Consider the following 24,275-nt stretch of genomic DNA (forward strand, 5'->3'; position numbering starts at 1 on the left):
TTTACCTTAAAGTGCACAGACAAACTGGCATCCATCATCAACAAACAACTTTGAGTAGGAGAAGAGGGATAAAATATTTACAGAAGATAAATTGCAATTTAAAAAAGTAGCTTGTCAAAAATATGATTTTACAGGTATTCTATTGTTTGTTCTTAAAGTTTCAATAAAAAAAGGTCAAAGTGAGCATTGTGTAGCACTTACATTCTTGTCAGGTTAATCATATTGGGATATCTGTTTTGAATTAAAAAACAAAAGCACGTGATTTTACTTTGAAGGATTGATGCGAAGGAACTGGAATGTGGCCAATCAGAGAACTCGTAAGAGGATGCGTCACTACGTAGCACGTCTTAGCGTCAAGCGCGGGAGCTTTGGTTATCGAACAGCCGAAATTTGAGGGAAACAAGAAGTGAGCAGGTAGGTGGAACATACAGCTAATTATATGATTAATTTAAGCAGTTATAACATCATAATGTAGAGATAACGTAAGTTTTAACTTTTATTTAGATTAACACATTTTGTTTGATTTTAGACATCTAACGTTAGTCTCAGATGCAGAGAAGTGCTAATGCTAAAGAGCTACTTCGAAGTTGTAGGATTAATTATCTCAGTCGCTGCTATGGAGCTTTAAACGTTTGAATTGGGGTTAGTGACAGAATGTAAATCACGTTTTCTACTGCTAGTTTGTCAACAACGTGAATCCTGAAACAGAAGTAGTATTTAACTTTCATATAGCCTGATCCGTGATGTCCGGGGAAGTCGGGTGTTCAATCGAATTATGCTACCCATCAAAAAAACACAAACATCTCTCGGTGTACGCTTTGATTGAGGTACAGAGTGTACAGTTGCACCCGATATGTCTGGACTTGTCATGTTTTTTTTTACTCCAAACAAATTTAAATAAAGGAAAGTGATATTCTAAACATTGTCAATCATTTTGATTACCTTCATCCAGGGCAAACGCATAAAATGTAACCACGCAGAACGTACTGTTACTGGTGTTACGGTTTTAAAAGTGACCGTGTTAAAAATAACACAAATAATCAATGATATTGTATCAATTACAACAATATGAAAAAATGTAACCAAATATTATTTAAAAGATAGACAAAGTTGTAATTAATTCAGTTAGCTCTAATATGGCCGTTCTCTTGCTGTCTGTAGTGGAGACAGTATCATACTTATCTTTCATTAAGGTCACTGACCCCCTCCTCTGTTTTGACCAGATTTTCTCATCATGGCGATGAGGAGCGAGGCCAGGGTGGAAGCAGAGGTGGAGGAGGAAGAAAACTTCGGGCCACAGCCTCTGTGTAAACTGGAGGTGTGTATCCCAAATTATACTGCACTATCCCATTACCTGTCTGTGTGAGGATGAAGTTAGGGTATTTGTCAACAATGTTTTTGTTAAATTTAGACTGTGTGTAGGAGTTTCATTGCAATTTTAGATGGATTCATTCCTCTCCAATGCACCTGTCTTATGAAATATTAAAGTAGAGTCGAGTCTGGTCTGAAGAAAGCTATGTGATGACTATCACTAGAGACACATTTTCCTCTTTAACAAAAAGGTCTATCTCTGGACCCTTTAATTGTAATCAGAAACAATGTTTTGATGTCTTCTTATGCAGCAATGTGGAATCAGTGCCAGCGACATCAAGAAGCTGGAGGACGCCGGCTTTCACACCATCGAGGCCGTGGCCTACGCCCCAAAGAAAGAGCTGCTCAACATCAAGGGCATCAGTGAAGCCAAAGCTGACAAAATTCTGGTAAGAAACATCTCCACCTCCTCTCTGCATGTGTACACATTCCCTCAAAAATGGTACAGGAATATGACAGGGATTAAATGAGAATCACAAACCGAGGAAGAAGTCAGACATACGAGAGAGTCCGAGTGTCTCAAGGAACAAGTCTGGAGGTTTTCATCGTCTCCAGATACCAAGATACCTTTAGAAACGTTTGAGTCTTTAAAATAAACTGAAAAAGATCTTGAAGCAAAGGAGTCTTTGTAAAACTTTCAAATGAAACTTTTTGGATCAAAGGTGGAACCTCTTCTCACATGTCTTGACCCGATCAAGTGAAAAATTAATGTTTACGTTCATTTGTAACGGAGGTTTGAGCCAGGAGATGTCTAATGTATAACATAAGAAATGTTATATGACACTTTACCCCCCACATGTTAAATGTCCCTGTTGTCTCTGTCATTATAAATATCATCCACCAGAATCAGCTTTATTGGCCAGCTGTACTTAAAACACACGACGACTTTAACTTTGGTGAACTGTACAAGACGCTTCGTACGCTGATGTGCAAAGATGCTAAAGTAGACATGACAGTAGAATACATCATTATGTAACAGATAATTAGCATGAGTTAGAGTTTACAGTTTAAACATTAAGCAGTGTACATGGATTGATATGTTTAAATAATATGTACTGTACATGCACAGTGCAAGTTTGGTGTCAGGGTTATTTCACAGCGGTTACAGTTGTAAGAACTGAAGGAAGCAACTTGATCAGACTGAAATAAATTGTGAATGAACTCTCGAAAACATAAAGAAGAATGAAATAAAAAATGTGGAAGCTTGATAACCAACCATAAAAAGGCTAATTCAGTAAATCTACCCTACTTCAATCATTCTCATATCAGCAAAACATGCTTTTAATTAAGATAGATTAATTATGAAGCCTGTCATTAATTCTATTATTTGTTTATGAATCTCTTGCTGTGTTTAAATGTCTTTTCCCTCTCAGACTGAAGCAGCCAAACTGGTGCCGATGGGTTTCACTACGGCTACAGAGTTCCACCAGAGGAGAGCCGAGATCATCCAGGTCTCCACGGGCTCCAAGGAGCTCGACAAGCTGCTGCAGGGTTCGTACAACTTAATGCAAATAAGTTCAGCGTGGTCATCTGTAGTGATGCAGGGAAACAGTGTCTCTGATCACGAGTTAAAACAGGTGACAGAAATCCAGATGTGAATCCAGATGTAAGGAAAAGTACATCTTCTGTTTTCCTGCAGGAGGGATCGAGACAGGCTCCATCACGGAGATGTTCGGAGAGTTTCGGACGGGGAAAACCCAGCTGTGTCACACCCTCGCTGTCACCTGTCAGGTACCGTTTAGAGACGATGAATCAGACAGCAGAGAGAGATTTCACTGAGGGGGGGGGGGGGGTCTCAGTGTGCAGCTTTAAAAAGTGATTTAAGCATTTTAAGTGTTAAAATGCTTAAAATTACACTTTTTAATGACTTTAAAACTCATTTGGGTTTTCAAATCAACAATGTGTTGATGTCTGGTGAAGATAATTAATTAATTTTACTCTTCAGCTGCTAAACATTGACTGATTTTGGCCATTTTTTTGTTTTTAAGTCAGTTTAATTTTCATGTAAACTTTACTTTAACTTTAAGTTCCATTACTTTGAAAGAATAGTGGGCACTCTGGGATATCCCTTCCTATCTTTAAAACACAAAAAAACTTAACCTGCATTTCAGGTAAATATGTCTGAACTGGTATTCAAAGTCTTTAATCAGACATGTTGGAGACACTAGTTTTAAACAGTATTAATAGAAACCCCTAAAATGAAGAGACACAAACTGAAATGTTGTGTACTTGTTTTGGTTCTGTGTGTTTGTGTTATTGAGACGTCCTCTGTGTCCTCAGCTGCCCATCGATCAGGGAGGAGGAGAAGGTAAAGCCATGTACATCGACACAGAGGGAACGTTCAGACCAGAGAGACTCCTCGCTGTCGCTGAGAGGTCGGTCAAACATGATCACGCTACAGAAGCTACTGTAACACACCTGTTTTATTGTTGGTCCATTCATTTGATCTCACTGTGTTTGTGAGGATGCAACAAAGAAGAGCTTGATGTTGAAAGTCATGTGACCCCTGTGTGCTGTCAGGTACGGGCTGGTGGGCAGTGATGTTCTGGACAACGTGGCGTACGCTCGAGCCTTCAACACGGACCATCAGACCCAGCTGCTGTACCAGGCGTCCGCCATGATGGCCGAGTCCAGGTCAGTCTGTTTCCCACTGCTTCTTTATTTTCCACAATATTTAAACTGGAGCCGATTGAACGATGTTGGGGAAAACTGACGATGCGATACGTTTCCTTTCTGCGATTATTTAGTTGAAATCAAAACTTTCAGCTGTTTACAATAAACAAAATATTTACAAGTGGTTTCTCCAAAGTCAACACAAAGGCCAATTTTAATGACTACTGCAGGCTCAGAAGTATTCAACCCCTTCATAACAAGCGTTGTTTGAAGTTCAATGGAATTAACAATATCGACAAAAAAGTAAACAAAGCCTGCTGACGAACGGAAAACAGTAATGTCGCCGTTTAATTATGTGCTAGGAGATCGTAGCGGTCGCGTGCATTCAGTCTTTGCACTGACTCCAGTCACAGGATGTAAACGCCATCACCCCCTCCCATTGGCTCGAGATGATTTCTCTTGCATCAGGTGTGCTTGAGACAACACCTGGTTTGTAAATGTGTGCTCGTATGAGGGATTCTATTCAGGGGGTTGAGTATTTTGGAGACTACAGAAGTCGTTAAAAGTGTTGAATTTAGATAAACCACATGTTATATTAGTTGTGTTGAGCAATTTCAATTGTTCCTTTTTCTTTTTATTTATTTGATTTGATTTTTAATTCATACGTCATAAACACATTAATCCAACAAGTACAACCACAATACGACAAAGAGCATGAAAAGGACACCCCGGATAAGCTTCTAAAAATTTTAAGGTGGGGGGCCCTGACACTTTAGATGGAGGTCCAGACCCTTTTAGATGGGGGCTTGGACATCTAATCTTTTTTGCTAAATAAATGCATCAAAGAGCACATGAGAGGAAGAAAGAGAAAGGTTAGTGAAAACAAAACAACCATAACACAGCCCGTAACAGTGTGTGTTTGTGTCTCTGTGTGTGTGTGTGTCAGGTATGCCCTGCTGATCGTGGACAGTGCCACAGCTCTCTACAGAACAGATTACTCGGGTAGAGGGGAGCTGTCGGCCAGACAGGGACACCTGGGACGTTTCCTCCGCATGCTGCTCAGACTGGCAGACGAGGTAATGGTTAACCTTTTCTTGTTTTTATTTGTTGTTCATCTTCAAATGTTATTTAACCTGAATCCACACCGTCCAGACTGACTCTGAAGTCACTCACACATGATTGCTTTTTTTTTGCCTCAATCAAACATGACAACAGTTCGGTGTTGCCGTGGTGATAACCAACCAGGTAGTAGCACAGGTGGACGGGGCGGCCATGTTTTCTGCGGATCCTAAGAAACCCATCGGAGGCAACATTATGGCTCATGCCTCGACCACACGGTGAGTGATGCAGATTTGATTGTATTCAGGTCTTCTCACCTGGCCAAGAGTCCATCCACTAAAAGCTGACAGGCTCAGATTGACTACAGTACTTTGCTGAACAGAAACAGCGTCAGAATGCTCTCTTTAAAGCCGCCAGACTCTAACAGTCATTTTACCCTCAAAGACAAAGACAAGAGTTGTTGGTCTACCACTTTGGTGTTGTTAATCGTGTTTTTGGACCCAACACAATATTTATGTAACACACAATGCATAGTGACCAGATAGACACCTGGAAGGCTTTTTTTTTTAGGAAAGCTAAGCCCACCATTGAATAAGTTTTGGAGGGCTCACAGGCTTGTTAATTTTCCATCTTTTCTTTTAATCGCCTGGAGGTAGCAAGTGAGATGGCCTTTCTCTCACTTCAGGTCGGCGGTTCATAAGCTATGACTCACAGACGAAACCAAAAACACCAGCAGCCTCCGTTTTCTGTGATGTAAAAACTGTTTTGTCCATTCAGTCCGGTGCAGCCTTTACAGTCTGTTTCACTGCTGCAGGCTGGAGAAATCTATGAGAGCAATCCCTAAAGTTGTGGTTACTTAAAGTCATTTAGACCCCTTTAAAAATAGTGCCCAGGTTTAAAATGCCATATTTCCCTTTTCATGAGGCTTGATTGCAAAGAAAAGGAGATTTTGTACAACTGTTGTCTGTTTTATAAAAATGGACAACGCATCTCCTCCTGTTCCACTAAAGTGAAGCCAAAATAATCCAATAATAATAATGGGTGCTGACATGTTGCTCAATTTGACCCATAGTTTGGAGAGTGGAGCCACTCTATTGATGTCCCACCCTTTCCTTATTACTAAAAAAAAAACACATTTAACTTCCTGCTAAAAGGTCAAAGGTCCCTGAGGTGGGCATAATCCTCAGCAGAACAGATTGTTGTGTCCGTTTGTAGCAAACGCTCACAGTTGTGGGAAGTTGAATGACTGTTGTGTTTGTTATATTTCCTCTTACCGTTCCTCCTCTCTGATAATAAACACAGCGCTGCAGGAGCCTCATTTGTCAACAGAGCTGTCAATCATGCTGTTATACCCCTTTTTATAGAATCAGATAACTACCGTCTTATCCGATATAGAAGAAGCAGTCTCTCAGACAGAAAAAAAAAAAAAGATCTAAACGGTTTCCCTGCTGCACATTTTCTATTGGGTTCATCAAAGTCTGCAACGGTCAGTTTCTGTGCAGCTCTGTCGCTCTTTAAGTACCATCTGTTTTTCGCTTTGTGGCATCTGCACTCCTACTAGCTACAGTATGGTAGCTGAGCTCTCAGCCTGCACTGAAAGTTGTAAAGCACAGACCCTGGTCCTTCAAGTCTCTGCACATGTCTGCTGGTCACTCGTCTTTAATTGACAACTGTTTCAACAAACCAGCGCTCCACAGGCTTTATTTACTGACCTGTTTGCTAAAAAGATAGTTAAAAGAGGCATCGTTATGTTTCCCAGCACTTCTTCCAATACACAATGAGTGGGAGTGAATTTACAATTGCTTCACGTGTGTGATGTGGAGGACTGCACTCACGGTAACGACGGTGTGCGCCTCAGTATTTTACTCTGGTAGATTAGTCTCACCGGTATACCAGACGCAGCCAACTTTTACATGAAAAACCAGACAAAAGTGCGTGTTGTCAGAAAATTAATATTTGGATATAATTTAGCATGATAAGAACTTACTTTAAGAACAGAATCCATGTTTGAGAAAATGTAATTTCACCTGCATTTAGACTTTAAAGTTGAGCCATTTCTGTTAATATGGAGGAGGAGGAGCTTACGTCCTGTACTGCAGCCAGCGACCTCTACAGCTACATGACTTTGTTTTCATGAATCAAAGAGTCTGAAAGTTGTTCTTGTCTTCAGTCTGTACCTGAGGAAAGGTCGAGGAGAGACGAGGATCTGTAAGATCTACGACTCGCCCTGCCTGCCAGAGGCTGAAGCCATGTTCGCCATCAACGCTGATGGAGTCGGCGACGCCAAAGACTGAGGGGCAGGAAGCAGCCGGGGGTGTTGGTCTCAGTCCCACTTAATGGACTCAAGTGTTTTGTGTTTGAAATCCTCGCCTGTGCTACCACCTTCACACGAAGCCTCAGACTAATGGGACGGGGGACGGGGGGGTGCAGGATCTGGTTTGATGCTGATTTAGAGGAGGTGGTCCAGATCAGATTCTGATGGAGCTCAGAAGAAGAAGGAACGTTTTGTTTTCAGCAAAGACACGACAAACTGCACTCGACTGAAGAGAAATACTTCAGAGACCTAGAGTCTCATTATAACAAAATTTACTTTCATCAGTGTTTGTGGAACTACTTTAGAATAAAAATAATCAGACAGTTATCGTAACTAAAGACTCATATCACAATAAACCTCTCTCACAGTGAATAACTTCTTTATAAAACTAAACAAACCAACAAAGATGTCATAGCGATGAGAAACTTCATTACTGCAGAGCATCCTTTTCTTCTTAGCTGAATGCAGTTTGTAGCGGTCGTTTTTCAAAGGAGAGGGGAGAAAATCATTTGTAAACTATTATAACTATTATAAGTTGTTTTTTTTTTGTCTTTTTGATGTTTCTGTTGTCCTTGTTTATTATTTGGATCTCTGGCAGTGAAATGTTGACTGTGGAAACTCTGAGAATAAGAGGAAAGACCAGAATGTAGTTTTCTTACATGTCTCCAGTGTTATTCTCTCTGATACATTCTGATTACAGAAGTAGCACAAGAAGGCAGGATTTTATTTTTTTATTACCACTGCTGGTTTGTCTGCTTTCTGTTTCGTTATGAAAACTTTCTGTGTAAATACACTTATGATAGCTAAATTAAATTTCTTTTGCTATTAGATTGGCTTTTCTTCTTTGTCTGCTTCTGGGATGTTATTCTTTTACGGATTTATCTGTGATTTCCAACTGGAAAAGATGACCTCAGGAACTTAAAGGTCACATTTTATCCTCCTTTTCAACCAGTTTGAATAAGTCTCAGCTCCCCAAAACATGTCTGTGAAGTTTCTTGTTCTAAATCCACTCTGATCCTGTATATGATCATGGTCTATAAACCCCTCTATTTCAGCCCTGCTCAGAACAGGCTGTTTCTGTGTCTGTACCTTTAAATATGTAAATGAGCTGTGTCTGACCACGCCCCCTCTCTGGAAGGTCTTGGGTGGCTTAAGCTTTCTTGCTCCATGCCCTATTGTTTAGGGTGAGAAGGCAGACTCAGAGGGCCGAACAGACACCTAGCTGTGGGAGTGTCACCCACCTGGGGGAGGGGCTACTGCCCTTTGTGATGTCATGAAGGGAAAATCTCCAAACGTAAAAATCAGTTCCAACATTTATATATTACAGGAGGTATGAAGAGCAGAGTTTGTCAAACACATCACACTCGGAATCATAAATATAAAACAAATCTTTTTATTCAGAGTTCTCCACCGTCAGTTATTTGCACTTTGACCTCTCAGGCTGCATATTAAACATCACGTTAGCTCACAGGCTGCAAAGTGATCTCAACAAGAATTAATAAACAAAAGATTAGAAAACAAAGTGTAAGATCACAAATAAAAAAACAAAAGTTCACCTCACTAAAATAAAAAAATAAATAACAGAATCACTCAAAATTCAAAGGCAGTAAAAACTTTAAAGGAAACTTAAACAGTGATCGCTCCACACTCTGAATCATCAGTTTAAGTGCTTACACTCTGCTTGTCAAACAGCCGCTTTGTTACTGGGGATCGTTATGTGATTTAAGGTCAGAGCACTTATTAAAAGAAAAAAATTAAGACCAGAATACGACAGTATCAATACGTCTCCACAACACACACAAATATCAAAACATAACGTGGACCCAGAAGAAAAAGAAAACCTCTAATTCACAAAGAGTAAAGTTCATTAGATTCATGTATACTTGTTACTGTTTCCCTTAAAGCTTTAAAAAGTCCCCGGGGCGCGGGTAGCCTAGTGGTTAGTGCGAGCCCCATGTACAGAGGCTATAGTGGACGGCCCAGGTTCAAATCTGACCCCAGGCTCCCCCCCCCCCCATGTCATTCCCCTCTCTCCCTGATTTCTGACTCTATCCACTGTTATGTAAATAATAATAATAATTAAGTCCCTGATCAAGCTGGACCAAATATCCAGATTTGTAAAACTTAAGATCCCGGTGAGGCTCAGGTCAGATAGCCATTTGTAAATATGTTTCCACAGAGCACACATGTAAGATTAAAAATCTTACATTGTTAACTGTGTTAACAGATTAACAAAGAGCTTTTTATATGTTCCTACCTGAGCTTCAGGGGTTCCTTATAAACTCCCTTCATGACAACTCTCCTCCCTTTTTTAAAATTCAAAAAGAAATTTCTATTCATAGCATCCTGAGCTCATGTTCTCAAAGTCATCTAGTTCTTCTGCAGGACCCCCAATGCTCTGAGGCACCAACAAATCCACAATAAGAGAATAACGTTAAGGTAAATACTTCAATCTATCGATGCAGATTCATTAATTTGTCCAGATTCTAAAATGAACGTCTCTTGAGACTGTTCTGTGAAATAAAACGTGAAAGAAAATGTTTGACCTGTGGGTCTGTGATTCAGTGAACTGCTCCTTTAACTCCATTGAACTGAGGTGATAGTGCTTAAACTTCATCAGTTAAAAAAAGGCAAACAAGTTGTTAAAAAAACATTAAATAATAGATAAATACCATATTCAATACAATATATATTAATCTGTGAAAGGGATTCAATTAAACTTTGCAAAAAAATAAACATCACTAAACTCTACGTGTTTTCACAGTGACAGTATGACGGATGTCCACCGGTGACAGGTGACAAAAATAATTAAGGTGTCTGATTGGATGAGCAGCAGTCTGACGAGCCAATCGTGACGTCTGCTGGATCTTAGAGGAAAGAGTTTAGATTTTTCTTAAGACTCGAAGCTGAGCCTCCAGTTTGGACGTTTCTTCATCCTGAAAAACAAAGTTTAAATGAAGAGTTAAACATAAACCTCTTGTCCTTTCTGAACTCTGTTAGTGGTTTCTACTGGGAGGATATCATGAGGCTGGAGCAGAATGTAAAGGCTATCCTGCTGGGAATGTTGCTGGGTCTAAACGACTGACCAGTACTAACGTGTTTGTCAACATCACAGAAAGAATGAGGAGGCGTAAAGATAAAAACGATCTGAATCAATGAACGATCTGGACGTTAAAGATCGCAGTATTTCAGTCCGCAGAGGCCTGGATCAGAAAAACATTCCATGAAGCGGTCGCTGGCACGGACTCAAAGTTATGAACCTGCTCACTGAAGTTTAGCTTCCTGTCATGCATTCTGTGTTTCGTTTCTAAAATCTTGCGAGACTTAAGAGTTTGACCTTCACCTCTCAGGAGAGTAACGTGAGTTTAGGAGGCTTGTTAGTTAGCATGAATGAGCTCACAAGGAGGAAATGAGTTATGTTGACTTTAAATAGAATCTCATCTGTTGAGACGGCAAAGAGAAACTTGTGCTACACCTTCTCTGTCCACAACTCGCTGAAGTCACTGCGTCTACGGCCCGATGGCTAACAAACAAACAGTGTTGTTGGGCGTGACGGGACTCTGAAAACATCACAGACAGTGGGACTCAGGTGTTACACCCATTGTAGACAGTCATGACTCACAGAGTTATTTTCAGAGGCTATACTTGTTTCAGATTACTGAACTACTTCCAATACTTAAAAAAAACAATGTTAAGCAAGAACTGCCTGATGTAGAGTGAGACCTATGGCTGAACATCATGTGCTATTCATCAGAGAAACTATGAAAGGAGAAACACGTTCTCTTAATGTATTTTCATTGTTTCATTTCCTTAAAGTTAAATTAGCTTACATTTTTGTCTCTTGGTTGAATTAAATTCTTAATGTGTTGCAGAGCTTTAAACCCACAAAGTGAGATGTAGCCGACAGAAGAGACAGCTGAACAGATGTGTGTGATAAAGACTTCACATCATGTCAGAACATTTGTTTGTACAGTCGGTCTTTTCTCTTTAAAAACTAATAAAACAGGACATGATTGTCTGAAATGACAAACTATAATGAATCCGATCGTGGCTCTGAAGAATGGAACTGGATCAAAGCTTGTTGTAAAGCAGAGATGGACACGCTCGGTTCTTACATCATCACTGCTGGTGTTCATCTTCAGAGCGAGCTCGGTCCAGTTTGTTGCCTCGGAGATGTTTCCCAGCTCCTGATGACACTGCAGGTCAAACAACATCCATTACAGTTTATACAGTTTCCTTAAGATCACAATATCACACACTCCTAAATACTTTTTATTTTCTGTAAATATCTAAAGATATTCATCACCTGGAGAACTTCAGATACTTCAAAAGTGTCTGAATCTGATGATTCACTTTGATTTATAAGATTTAAGAGCATTTGTACTTGAATATATTATGAACAAGCGGCAATCCTCCAGTCTTGAAAAATTAAACCCATGAAGTGGTGCAAAAAAACTAAATTTGTTGATTGTCCGCTTGAGACTGACTACAGGAACTCCAAAAGTCACATATAAAACCCACAGGCAAAAAAGCAGTTTTTACACCACAAATTAACATAGTTACAGCCTGGTCCAAAAAACAAGATATTTCTGATTAGTTAGTTATTGTCATCACTGGCTCACACTGTACAGCGGGGAATTATTTTTAAAACAGCTCTGTTTTGATTTTCTGAATGATACATGTTATCTATAGTTAGGTGTGTAACTGTCATGATTGACAGGTGGGCGGGATGTAACAGTTTGTCAGGAGGCTTAAACCCGCCTCAGCTTGGGGTGGCAGTAGCTCAGTCTGTAGGGTCATGGGTTGGGAACTGAAATCGCTGATTCGAGTTACGGCCTGGACCAAGTCTGTAAATTGGTTTGGTATCTGGAGAGGTGCCATCATGGAATGCTTTCAAAAGTTTCATCTTCATCTGAGTGAGTCATGTTTAACACCACGCTGTTCATTAAACACATTTCCAAATTAGACGACACATCCGCTCTCTGGACCTGCAGTCGTTCTCAGAGCATCACTACACAGATGTTGTTTGTTTACCTTTATTTGAATGACTGTGTGATCTGTTTTGTTTACCTTTGCGATGTAGAGTCTCACAGTCTTGGAGAAACCTGGACTGAGTTCTTCTGCCTACAAGTTCACAGAACAAAGAAGACATTTATGATATGATGTTCCAACATTTCAGTTAAAAAGGATCCATGAAAACCGTGTAAACATCTTTCTCCAGGCATTGTGGGTAAGGGCTGCCCTAAACAGTCTTTACGGGCATAAAAAAGGAAAGAATACCACGTAAATACCAAACATTTGATATGAATTGAAATTATTTTTAGGATTTTCTAAATGATTTTGAATCCCCTGGGAGAGCAAGGGACAGATTATTACTTTCGACTCAATATACTTTCTGCTGTATTTATGTGTAAAACATTGCACAAGTTAAATGAGCCATTCAAAGATGCAGCAGTGTCGTTCTTTTCCATCACTGTGACTACAGGGAGACACTGCGGTGGATTAACCAAGGTGTGGATAAAGGGACAAATAGCATGCGGTTAGCGGTGGTGGTGATGATGAACTCAAATAAAACAAAACACTTTGAAACATTTACAACACATGACCAAAGCTACGAACAAAACAAGCACAACACGACATCGATGAACTGAGACTTGATGAATGGATCAGCACGCCTGCAGACATTAAATCTGTTAGGTGACGTTCAGACGTCATCAGCAGCAGCGTGGTACCTTGAGGAAGTTCTCGAGGGCGTCGTGCAGTGTGGAGGTGGGGGGGCTCTGGTAGAGAGCAGCTGCTGCCTTCTTCTCCAACCAATCCAGAGTGGCTACCTGCGCACACACACACGCACACACACTTCAAAAGCTGAACTGATGTGCGACAGGTGTGGTTTTCAAAAAGCAGTTTAAACAGTGATTGTGTTTACATGGACTTGAGTGTCCCGTTTCTTAAGAATCCAGTTTTTGTATTTGTGAACGTAAACATCACATCCCAATTTCCTAAACCGGGAAAAGCCCTTACTTACCTGACTTTGAGGAGTCCATTTTGCTATCTGGACCCGAAAACAGGATACTGTGGCATGTAAACATCTTACCCCGGTATCTGTCAGCTGCTGACTACCTGCACTGCTGCCGCCTGAGCCAAGTGACTTATCAGCAAAACAAACATGGTGGTGGCAACAAGAGAGTCTTATTTCTGGAGCAATGAAGAAACTGAGTTTTGCCTTTTGGTAATGAAATTAAATATAATTGGAAGTTAAGATGAGGGAAGGATCAAAATGCTGACCCATTCAAGTCTGTGGTGAACAGTCTACAGGTTGTCATTTTCCTAATACGTTTCCAATTGTTTCCCGTAGCTGGAAATGCCTTTTCTGCAACGTGATGTTGCCGTTTATTAGAGCTAAGCCCACAGTGAGCTACACTCATCTGATTTTTTTTCAGATTTCTAAATGACTGCGGCCCAGGTAAAATAATAAACATCAGTCGATGCACAAATAAGATGCATTCATCAGAAACCATGATTCTAGTCTAACATGTGTTCACATGTTAACACCACAAGTTCTTGAACTTGTTATGTAAAGTGATTAAACTCTACGTACTCTAGGTTTGCACTGTTTACGTGTCATTTTGTGTCTAAAATAACAAATAAGAGCACACAGCTTCTGACCCCACCTCGTAGCACCAGCGGCCGAGCAGGTAGAAGCACATGGGGTCATCATCTCTGAGGGCGATGGCTCGGTCCAGATGCTCCTGAGGGCAGAAAACAAACAGTCACATGCTGTAAACAACAGTGAGGATCCAGATACTTAATGTGCACGTTATCTAAAACACAAAGGTGTTACCTTTAAAATGTGGCTGCTCTTCAGTTTGCTGTGCATGCTCTCGTGTTGGGAGGTCAGTCCTGACAGCACAGCCAGCCTGCAGACAGAAACACAATAACTGTTGATGAATGTGGAAACAGTATGTACACAAAGAGGAAACTCAGAGTGTTTTTAGGTTGAGGGTTTGATTCCATCATCTTACCATTTGTGACACTCAGCGTTCAGGCCGTTCTTCTTCAGAGCTAACTCCGCCTCCTGACGACCTGCAACACCAGCTCTCAGCTCAATGACACAAACAATATAACACAGCCGTCTACTTTATCGACTATTAAAAACAAGTCAAATAACAACAGACTGATGCAGACCTGCCATTTTATGGCCACTTCACTCTCTGTTATTTATCTTATGAAATGTTTAATGTACATTATAAACATAGAAACCACTATAAGTTCTGTTTCTCTGGGTTTCTCTGCTCATGCTTTCCCTGTTTTTCTGCCACAATGGGCACCCAACTGCTGTGATATCTGCTCTAAACTGTTCTATTGGTGCATCACCTCGCTGTGCGTAGTTCTTCTTCTCTTGTTTGTCGTCAGTGGACTCGTACATGTCACTGTAAGCTCGAGCCAAGCGCCACAGAAACTCCCTGCTGTCTCCGTACTGCGGCACAGAGTCAGAAAGAAACAAAGATCAGTTTAAGTAGATGAAGACAGAGCAGACACAGAAAGAGAGACACAGAAAGAGTCGAGGCACGCCACTCTGTGTAATCATCCAACATGTGTTTGTATTTTCATTGTGTGTTGCCTTTTGTTCTCACTACTGGATCTTAAGTGCAATACAAGCAGTAAACCTTCTCTGATCTGTTTATCATCAGTGTCAGTCAGTAAACATCTGGTGAGCTGCAGGTCGAGTCCCTCACCTCAGCTCTGTTGTCCAGCAGCAGTTGAAAACCTTCGGCCTTCAGACGTGCGTCTCCCGTGTGGAGGATGTCGCTCTGAGCCAGCAGGAGAGCCAGCTCTCCACTGGGAGCATCCGTCACCAGCTGCAGCCTGGCCTCCTCTCCTTCACCTTCATCCTCCTCCTCCTCCTCCTCTAGCCCCCTCTCCTCCACCTCCTCCTGGGAGTCTTCCTGGCGGAGGGTGAGGACGGTGGCACAGCTCCTGTCCTCCTCTTCCTCAGACTCCGGTTCAGGCTCGGGCTCAGGCTCCTCTCTGTCCGTGTCCCGATCTGTGTAGTCAGACTCAGCGTAGGCCGTCGAGTATCTGAGAGACACGCGGAGAATCACCAGGTATTTATTTGATTATTTAGATGATTAGAAACCAACCTTTGAATTTCACTTTATATCAATTTATCACCACTATGTCTTTGAGCTTTCTCTAAATTTAAAGGGTCACTTTATTCAAATAAGATGAAAACACTAACAGCACACTGTTAGACTCTACTCAAGCCTTTTATTTGTTTTCCTTTATATATGAATTTAACTCTGGGCATATCTCTATAATAAGAATCAAAAAACAAATGCCATCAACGAGAGCCTCCTGAGCCGTGGTTTGCTCTTTTAGGGACTAGTCCACACATAGGAGGATTTTTTTTTTAAAACTGAGGTATTTCTGTGCATTTTGGCCTCATACACAAATGGCATTTTAGGTCACTAAAAACTGACCTTTTGGAAAAACTCCCTCCAGGGTGAAGATTTTCAGAAACTCTGTTTAAGGTGTTTCTGTGTAGACAGGGAAAACTGAGTGTTGATCTAGTAACGTCACACTGAACGCAGGTTTCTCCTCCGTTTGACTTCATTGTGCAACACTGTCACTTTGGTCTACATGAGTTAAGTGTAGTGCGATAGCAGACATAACCAAACTAGTGCTCCCACTATGTTGACCGGCAGAGGTGCCTGAATGGACAACTTTGTCAAATTAAGTGGTCATTGCAGAGGAATGGCGAGGACATGTTTGCATGTCAAGGACTTCGTTTTTGAGTTGGCGTGCTCATGACAGTCGTAACAGTGAGTTCTATTTCATTCTTCCTGACCGCCAGAGGCAGTTCTTAACACTGGATTATATCTGTCTCATGCACTCGCAGGTTGAGTATTTAATATCAACAAAGTCACGTGACCTGAGGTGACACCTGACGTAGCTTAAATAACCCGCGTCGTCACGTGAGACGCCCCTACAGAATCTTCTCGCCAAGATTCAGAGTGACGGAGAACTCTGGCGGTCATCCAGTAGTTACATACGTAACTCTCATTTTGCATTTTCATGTGGAAGTAGATCATTTTGACAGGATTATTTTATTAAAAGGAGGAGGAAAACCTCAGTTTTAAAAAATACTCGCCTATGTGCTCTTTTAGGTCCTACTTGAAAAGAAAAATATTCCAAAAATGTATTTAAAAAGGGAAACATCGTAAACTGAAGTGATTCATTGCCAGTCACATCAGTGTTTCCCACACAGACGATATTCGGGCAGGCCGCCATTGTATATTCAATGAATATTATGATATGACTATTATATACACATATGATGTTCTTGATTTTGTTCTACACAGTCGGTCAGAATGAATGACTGTCAGTCAGTCAGTGAGCTCGAGCTACGCCACATTTATCAATGTCTTTCAGATCAACATGAATTCACTTGTGAAGCTTGTTAAGAGCCTGTTGTGTTGAACCTGGATTCAGTCTGAACCGTAAAGGATTATATTGAGTCTGAATTCAGGAATCAAAGAAGCAAACTGAGCCCCCCTTCTTTTTGTTTTTAAAGTTACAGTTGGCAAAGAATGCTATAAAACAATTTTTTTTAAATAACAATCAAGCTCACTAATTTTTACACAAGCCCCTCACTCACCCTCCTTCACTGGTCTCTTCGTAGTTGCTGGTCGCGCCCTGGCTGGCGGTGAAGTAGATGGAGCTGGAGCTGGTGGAGTCCGTGCGCTCCCTGTGGACAAAATGGCGGCGGCGGCGAACCCGCTGGCTGTCCTCCACTCCTTTTCTGTTGTGAGCAAATCTAACTTTAAAGCTTTTCTTTAAAGTTTCACACCATTATAACTACACCCTGATTATTGAGGGGGGGGAGGTGTTTGAATGGGTTCATTACCGTGTGATGTTCTGAATTCATTGTTTTATTTTTTTAAAATGACAGCTCCATCAGGTACCAGACTCCACTGACAAAATAATGACCATTTCTATCTGGATAAAAAGTGAACGAGGAGTTATTTCTAACTTACTTGACATCCTGGATGATCTGCACAGCGATGTCCTGCAGGCCGCCCCTCAGCTCGGCCACCTCTGAGCGCAGTGAGGACACACAGTTCAGCACCTGGTCCAGCTGGTTCCTCAGCTCCAGCTGCTGCTCTGGGGACAGACCCTGCACCACCGCCTCCACCGCCGCCAGAGCCTGCTGCTGGGCCTCCGCCTCTGTAGGACGAGACAAGGAGACGCAGCACATTGAACACAGGTTTGGACTTAATTTGTTACCCTAAATTAAGCCAAGGCAACCTTCCTAACGCAATCGCCATCCAGTCATCTGTCCACTAGTAAAAAGCGGGGTAACAGCATTAATTTTTCATTTTAGTTACAGCTTGTTTAAATGCTATGAAATAACCCTGAGTGTTACAGAACATATGATGCTGAACACGATAATGAGAGTGATTATGGTGTGATCTTTACAGTCCTCTCAGCACTATGTGCAGCGTAATAAGCAGAACATTACAGCTGAGCATCCTCTGGTTTGCACAATAACTAGTTCACACTGTTTAGTGAGGTAAATCAGGCTGTCAAAACAACAGCTTTTTTAATGCAATAAATCGCCGTTTTTAGCACTTAATAGTAATTAATCGTATTTCTAATCACATATTTGAAATTACATCATTTTGCATTTAAAATACATGTTGTTATACTTTTACTTTCGGTTTTGGCCTGTTTCATAACCAGTTAAAAAAAACCTTCATAACCAGTTCAAAAAGGTGTATCATTGGTAAAGTCAGCCTGTCTGTTATTTTCCTGTCCATGCCAAAATAAAAAATAAAAAGTCAAAACAAACTACCACACCAAAAAAGGTTTCATTATCGCACTGCCAGTGAAATATAATTTAATTCTTTATATATTTCCTACAAAAAGTATATTTCTAACTTTGGTTGGCTGTAGTTGCATATCATTTAGGAAACATGTGAAAAAGACATATTTGACTATTTTCTCTGCTGCTGTCAGTACCACCAGGCACCACCCACCCTGATCATCCAGCACCACCCACCCTGATCATCCAGCACCACCCACCCTGATCATCCAGCACCCCCCGCAGAAGAGCAGCTCCGTCCACCTCCTCCAGCAGCTGGGGAACCATCCGGGCCTCCAGCACCAGGCTCTGGGATTTCCTCCGGCTAATCTCCCGGTAAATTAAAAAGGCAATCAAGCCCAATCCGGCTGTGGCTCCGACAGCCAGCCCGATCAGCCCGGTCCTCCCGAGCGGCGTGCTCATCCCTCCACAGTCCGCAGAAACACTCCGATAAAACCTATTAACGATGATGTCACTTAATAATAAACGTTACTTTGAAATGTCATTAATCATGACATTGTGTGATCAATCTCACGGTGACAGATTTATTAACACGTTAATCAATAAAGAAAATTAAACTTACACGGTGCGCTCGCTGCTAGCACGTTAGCCTCATTAGCATTCAGAGGCTAATAAACACTGTGACGACTTTTAATTAAATGTTTAACTTGTTCTTCGGGACCTCAAAGACCGTTTTCCACGACACCTAGATCTAATATTGTTTTACACCTCTTAATAATCTGTCAGCGGCTTAAAGTTAAAGGCAATGATGCTACGAAAATAACAACATCAGCACCACGAGCACGACGAGCAACCTGACAGTTACACCACGAGCATGCGATAAAGACTTCCGGTCTCACCTTTCAAAATAAAGCGATCGACAAACGGACTCTAAAAACTCATTTCCGCCAGAGAAAAAACAGAAAAAAACTAAACGTTTAAATTTCGTTTCGTGAATCCTACGACGGATTGTTTATATTAAATTGTATTTGTGGAACTAATGATGGCCTGATCTGATATTCAGAACAACATCTCTACCTAGAGTTATACAAGCGGAAAATAGTAGTAAAAGATAAAAATGAACAACTGATTATTTTTTAACTCCACCAACTCAACTAGTTCAACATACAAAAAGAGTCTGTTTGAAAAGAGTCTGTTTGAAAAGACTCTGTTTGAAAATAGACTCCTTGCTGACTCACTCAAGAAATGTACATATCTCGATAGGAGCAACATCATTTTTACATTGAAAACACAAGATGGCGCCACCGTCTCTATGAGATTTCACTCACTACTTAAACAGTCATTTCCATGCATGGAAAATGTTATATCATGTTTGCAAACTTTCATTGACGACACATTCAACCTTTTATTCAATTTTTAAACTCTCATTTCATGAACATTCAACATATTCCCACTTTCACAGATATAGGCCTATTCCAGTTTTTATTATGTATTTACTTCTATAGGCTATACATCTAAAGTTATGTTGTTTATATTATTTTCATCGAACTTCCTCTTTAATTATTCAGACTCACACATTCTAACTAAAACTCCAACCATTTATTCAAACAGCAATTTCATATTAAATACTCCAAAATATACTGTATAATTGTTCTAAAAATGATGTGCCATAGGGAGATATTTGGTTGATTTGCATAATTTGATTGATTGTATATTATTTACGGGTCATGCACACAAATTGCCCAACCCTCATGGGTTAATAAGACCCCAGAAACTCAGTTGCAGTGGTTCAACAATTCATAACATTACAAAGTTGCATGCTCCTTTTACAGCTCAGTCTTAAATAGTGTATTCTGTCTTTCCTCCCAGCAGGCTTTGCAGATAAAATCTGTTACAAAAAGGTTCCTCATGTACAGCACAACTCAAGTTGTTTCATTTTCATGTCACCAGAAGAAATCAATGTTAATATTGAGTTAGAAAATGATCTTAATCTCAACTTACCAAACTCACACAACAAACAAACTCTGTCTTCCTCTGGAGCGGTGTTAAAGTTCCTGAACTTAACTCTGCACAGAGGGATCTTTGTATTTTGTCATGTAAGTGTTTATTTATATACAACAAAATAAGAGTTTTTTTTCATTGATATTTACAACCGAAATAACTCATCAAGTTATGGATTGAAATAAGAAGTAAAAGAAAACTTTGAAAATACGAAATCATCAGTGTGTCTTTGTTAAAAAAAAAAGGTTATCTCGGATTCTCTCTAGTGAATACAATTTTAAAATCCTGAGCACCTTCCTGTTCACCTTCCTTAACCCTCTCTACCTCTCTGTGGTTTACTCCCTCTTTTTTATTTCCACAGTTTCATTCATATTTAAAGATATTGTAGAAAACATGCTAACATGCTGTAAGACAATATGTCCCTGAATGCCCGAGGCTTGGCTTTGGAAACCTCTGCTAAGCCCTGTTTCCTGCATGTGTGAAGTTGACCCAGATATGTGAGAAAAGAGACACAGTGGAGCACACTGTTTGTTTCTTTTTGGTAAACCTGAAATGTGCCAAGAATCTGAATGATGGAACGAAATGTGTCACAAAGGTGAACACGTGACAGAAACCTGCAGGAGGAAACAAAGGAGGTTCAACAAGTCAAGAAATGATTCACACTGAGCTTTGTTGACTCTAAGAAAATTAGTGAGAATAAATCACAATATTATTATAATCATAATATTATTATTAATACACAAAGGATGGAACAGTTCAACCATCATTAAGAAAACGTCATTATAAGTGACCACAGAAGACTTAAAACAGGAAATAGTTTATTTAAATGGAATATTTCTGTTTTCTTTATAGTTTGGCAGACGTCTTAAGTGTTAAATATAGCCTACGAAAATAATAATTAGGCTAAAGACTAAGGTATGGAGTTTATTTTTTCTCTTACATTATACTGACGGTGGGAAGCTAATATTCTGTTTCATGTTGTAGGCTGCTACTGTATGCCAGCTTAATGTTTTTTTGTTTTTGTTTTTTTACTTATCTGAATAGTCTACTCTTTAAGTTATCATTTTACGAAAAGAAAATGAACTGATACATTAAAAAAGGAAACATCTGGACGGAAATCTGGAGAGTAATCTGCTTTAAAATATGTGGTTTAGTAGGCCTGGGCCCCACAATACGATATTATCACAATACTTGAGTCACGATACGACATTATTGGGATTTTAAACATTTTTAAGCTATATGCTGAAAATTGCATTACAATTTATTGCAATTAAAAAAACAGCAACAAAAGTTAAACCCTGTAAGGCTGCATGCACCTCACAATCTGAACTGTTTATATTTCAGTCTCATGGAACTTAACTGAACACAAAAATGTTTGGATGACTGGACGATTGCAGTCCTTTTTAACAAGGAAACTTGTTCAAATAAATTGTGAAACCCCTTCACAATTGTGCAAATTAAAAAAGCACTTTTGTTATAACAGAAATAACAATACTTGGCAGCCATGGATCAATTTAATATAGCCATGCAAAATATCGAGATACTGTGCTGTATTGATTTTTTTCCCCCACTTCTATTGTTTAGTCGGTATAATAGGCTACAACAGATTTGATAGCTCCTTAGCTCCCCTGAGAGAACAGCTAATGCTCATTCAACCATTTGCAGTAATTATTTCGAACATAACATTAGCTTGAAAGTTAAGTCCAAATCAAGCGGAAACCTCCAGGGTTGAAAAATGATGCTGATGCAGATCACACCTGCAAATTAGAAATCCTCACGCACGTTTGTTTATTTTAAAAGATGCATGTGCAAGTTACTTCACTGTTGACTTGGAGAATGAATATATAAAACAGGTGCAAGAAACAAATACAAGTAAAACGTGTGAGCAAAATTACTAAATTGAGCACCTGTTTCACAAAATTGCACCTACAAATTATTGAAAGTCAGTATGTAGGTATTTTTGTAACTTACATGAACTTTTTGAACTTATCTCTCATATAAATGATTTTGGTATTTTGTATCTGAAACACTCATCTGATCTATTTCACATCACATTAAAGTGTTTCACATCTACACACCTGCACCTGTTTGATTTGTCCTAATTGAGCTCTCTGGCGCTGATACAGAGTAGGAGATCTTCCCTCAGGTGAGAGTTAATGACTTCAGAGAAACAAAGGATCTGTGATAATGACATTCCTGCAGATATGCAGTCAGACCAGTCCACTTATTAACACTAATGTAAGACTTGTCTGTTTGAACAGGAAGTGCCTGCAGGTGTAAACGACCTGAGTCACTCTCCTCACAAAAGAAGGAAACGGTTGCCTCATTTTGTTTTACGTCTTAATTATAACTTAAGTCATTTATTTAATTATATTAACTGATACAGGTAGTACTTGTAGTCATGGATACTTACTGAAAGTATGAAAAGGAATAGGCCTATTTAAAGGTGGCACATAGTCTCTGTAGATTTTGAAGGCCTACTTAAGAATTGTAAACCTCTCGAGACTGACTTTACTAAAATCCCCCAGATGTTTGTTCCTTTAATAAAAACAAACAAACAAACAATGTGTCGCTGGGCTGTGACGTTTCTGTTGAGCTTTCTATGTTTTCTTTCTGTGAAATCATTTAACATGAAAACTCACCCAAACTACACTGAATATGAAGCCGCGAGCTGAAGAGCCTCAGAGACCTGAACTATTTGTTTTTAAGATAGCTGATCTGAGATATTTCAGAGAGTTAAGATCTCTCGTGCTACCGAGATAAGAACACTTCAGGTTCCTGTTTGGAGTGTATGGGGGCCTGAACGATGACTATTTAAGATTCTTCTGATAATATAATCAATATCTGCTGCATATCTAAAAAAAAAATTAAACTCATTAAAATGGACATGTTTTGCAAGTTTGAACATGTTTCACTTTCTATGCTGTTCATTTTTAACTGTGTATATGTTTAAAGGGGCCGGCAGTTCAGTCTGTAGGGACTTGGGTCTCCGGTTCAAGTCCCGGTGCGAACCAAGTCTGGAAGTTGGGCTGGTAGCTGGAGAGGTGCCAGTTCACTTCCTGAGTACTGCCAAGTTGCCCTTGAACAAGGCACTGAGCCCCCCCTACCAGCTCAGGAGCGCTCTCTGTGGGCAGCCCCCTCACTCTGACATCTCTCCATTAGTGCATGTCCATCCTGTTTGTGCATGTGTATGTATTTCAGCCTATGTGTGTGTAGCATGTTTAACAACAGAGTGTAACATTGAATTTCCCCTCACAGGATTAATAAAGTATATCTTCTTCTTCTTATGTTTGTTTTGTTTTCACTTCTATTGCTGCAGGGCACCCCAGGACCCCAGTGGGTCCTCCATGCTAAAAGAAGGACTTTACATCCTGGCTAAAAGACAATGAACTATTGACCGTACACTGTGCTTTATTTGTTATGTACTGTTGTTGTTCTACTATAAGGGTTTTGCATGCTATCGTGCCCTAATGTCGGCCTCTGTCTCCTGTGTTGTTGTCCTGCTTTAAGGTATCTTATGTGCTTTTCCTGGTGGACACTATTGCTGTCCTGTTTTTCAAGCACGTCTTATGTTGTCTTGATTTTAAGTGTCTTATGTGCTTCTAGAGGTAATGTGTTGTTCCATAATATGTTGAAATATCTCAGAATTTATCTCATTATTTGATTTATATTTGAGATTTCTGACTTTATTTAATGTTTTTTGACTTTTTTTCTCAGAAATATTATTGGGCATTTTATCATATACGGGTCCTTTCATTTTTCAGTCTCAAAATGTTGACAATTCATGACATAACTTTGACTCTTTATCTCATAATTTCAACTTAATAACTCATAATTAATCATTTTGTTGTCATAATTTTGGATTTTTTTCTCCCATAGTTTCTACTTAATATCTCATAATTACTTTATCTCAGGTTTTGACATTTTACCTTTTCATTTGACTTTTTTTTGCTCATAAAATGCTCTTGAATCCTCAATTTTTTCTTTTCATCACATCATTTTGAGTGAGTATCTTAGAATTCTGACTTATTTAGCCTTTATCCTAATGTTGTAATGTCCTATATGCCATGTCTTGTTTTTTAATTAACGATG

General features: G+C 39.9%; 2 protein-coding genes across 4 annotated transcripts; one reads left to right on the forward strand and one right to left on the reverse strand.

The window, feature by feature from the left end:
• Positions 1-320: 320 nt before the first annotated feature.
• rad51 (RAD51 recombinase) lies at positions 321-8,185 on the forward strand. Its single transcript, XM_020653940.3, has 10 exons — positions 321-414; positions 1,224-1,318; positions 1,623-1,760; positions 2,745-2,862; positions 3,011-3,102; positions 3,652-3,746; positions 3,892-4,005; positions 4,931-5,060; positions 5,200-5,321; positions 7,214-8,185. Exons 2-10 carry the CDS (start codon positions 1,235-1,237, stop codon positions 7,335-7,337), a joined length of 1,017 nt encoding a protein of 338 aa, XP_020509596.1. The 5' UTR covers positions 321-414; positions 1,224-1,234; the 3' UTR covers positions 7,338-8,185.
• Positions 8,186-8,734: 549 nt separating this feature from the next.
• Positions 8,735-19,067, reverse strand: rmdn3 (regulator of microtubule dynamics 3). 3 transcript variants are annotated; one of them, XM_020653939.3, is made up of 13 exons: positions 18,805-19,067; positions 18,443-18,696; positions 17,395-17,584; positions 17,016-17,159; positions 15,094-15,436; positions 14,732-14,834; positions 14,380-14,440; positions 14,199-14,274; positions 14,029-14,106; positions 13,090-13,188; positions 12,428-12,481; positions 11,473-11,553; positions 8,735-10,293 (listed from the first exon to the last, which is right to left on the reverse strand). In XM_020653939.3, exons 2-13 carry the CDS (start codon positions 18,642-18,644, stop codon positions 10,240-10,242), a joined length of 1,485 nt encoding a protein of 494 aa, XP_020509595.2. In that variant the 5' UTR covers positions 18,645-18,696; positions 18,805-19,067; the 3' UTR covers positions 8,735-10,239. The 3 variants fall into 3 exon arrangements, with proteins under 3 accessions (XP_020509595.2, XP_020509594.2, XP_065819586.1); XM_020653938.3 differs by having other exon boundaries at positions 18,443-18,678; positions 18,805-19,066; XM_065963514.1 differs by having other exon boundaries at positions 18,443-19,067.
• Between the last annotated feature and the right edge of the window lie 5,208 nt (positions 19,068-24,275).

Source organism: Labrus bergylta, chromosome 15 (genome assembly GCF_963930695.1).
Source record: "Labrus bergylta chromosome 15, fLabBer1.1, whole genome shotgun sequence".
In the NCBI taxonomy this organism is placed as follows: Eukaryota; Metazoa; Chordata; class Actinopteri; order Labriformes; family Labridae; genus Labrus; species Labrus bergylta.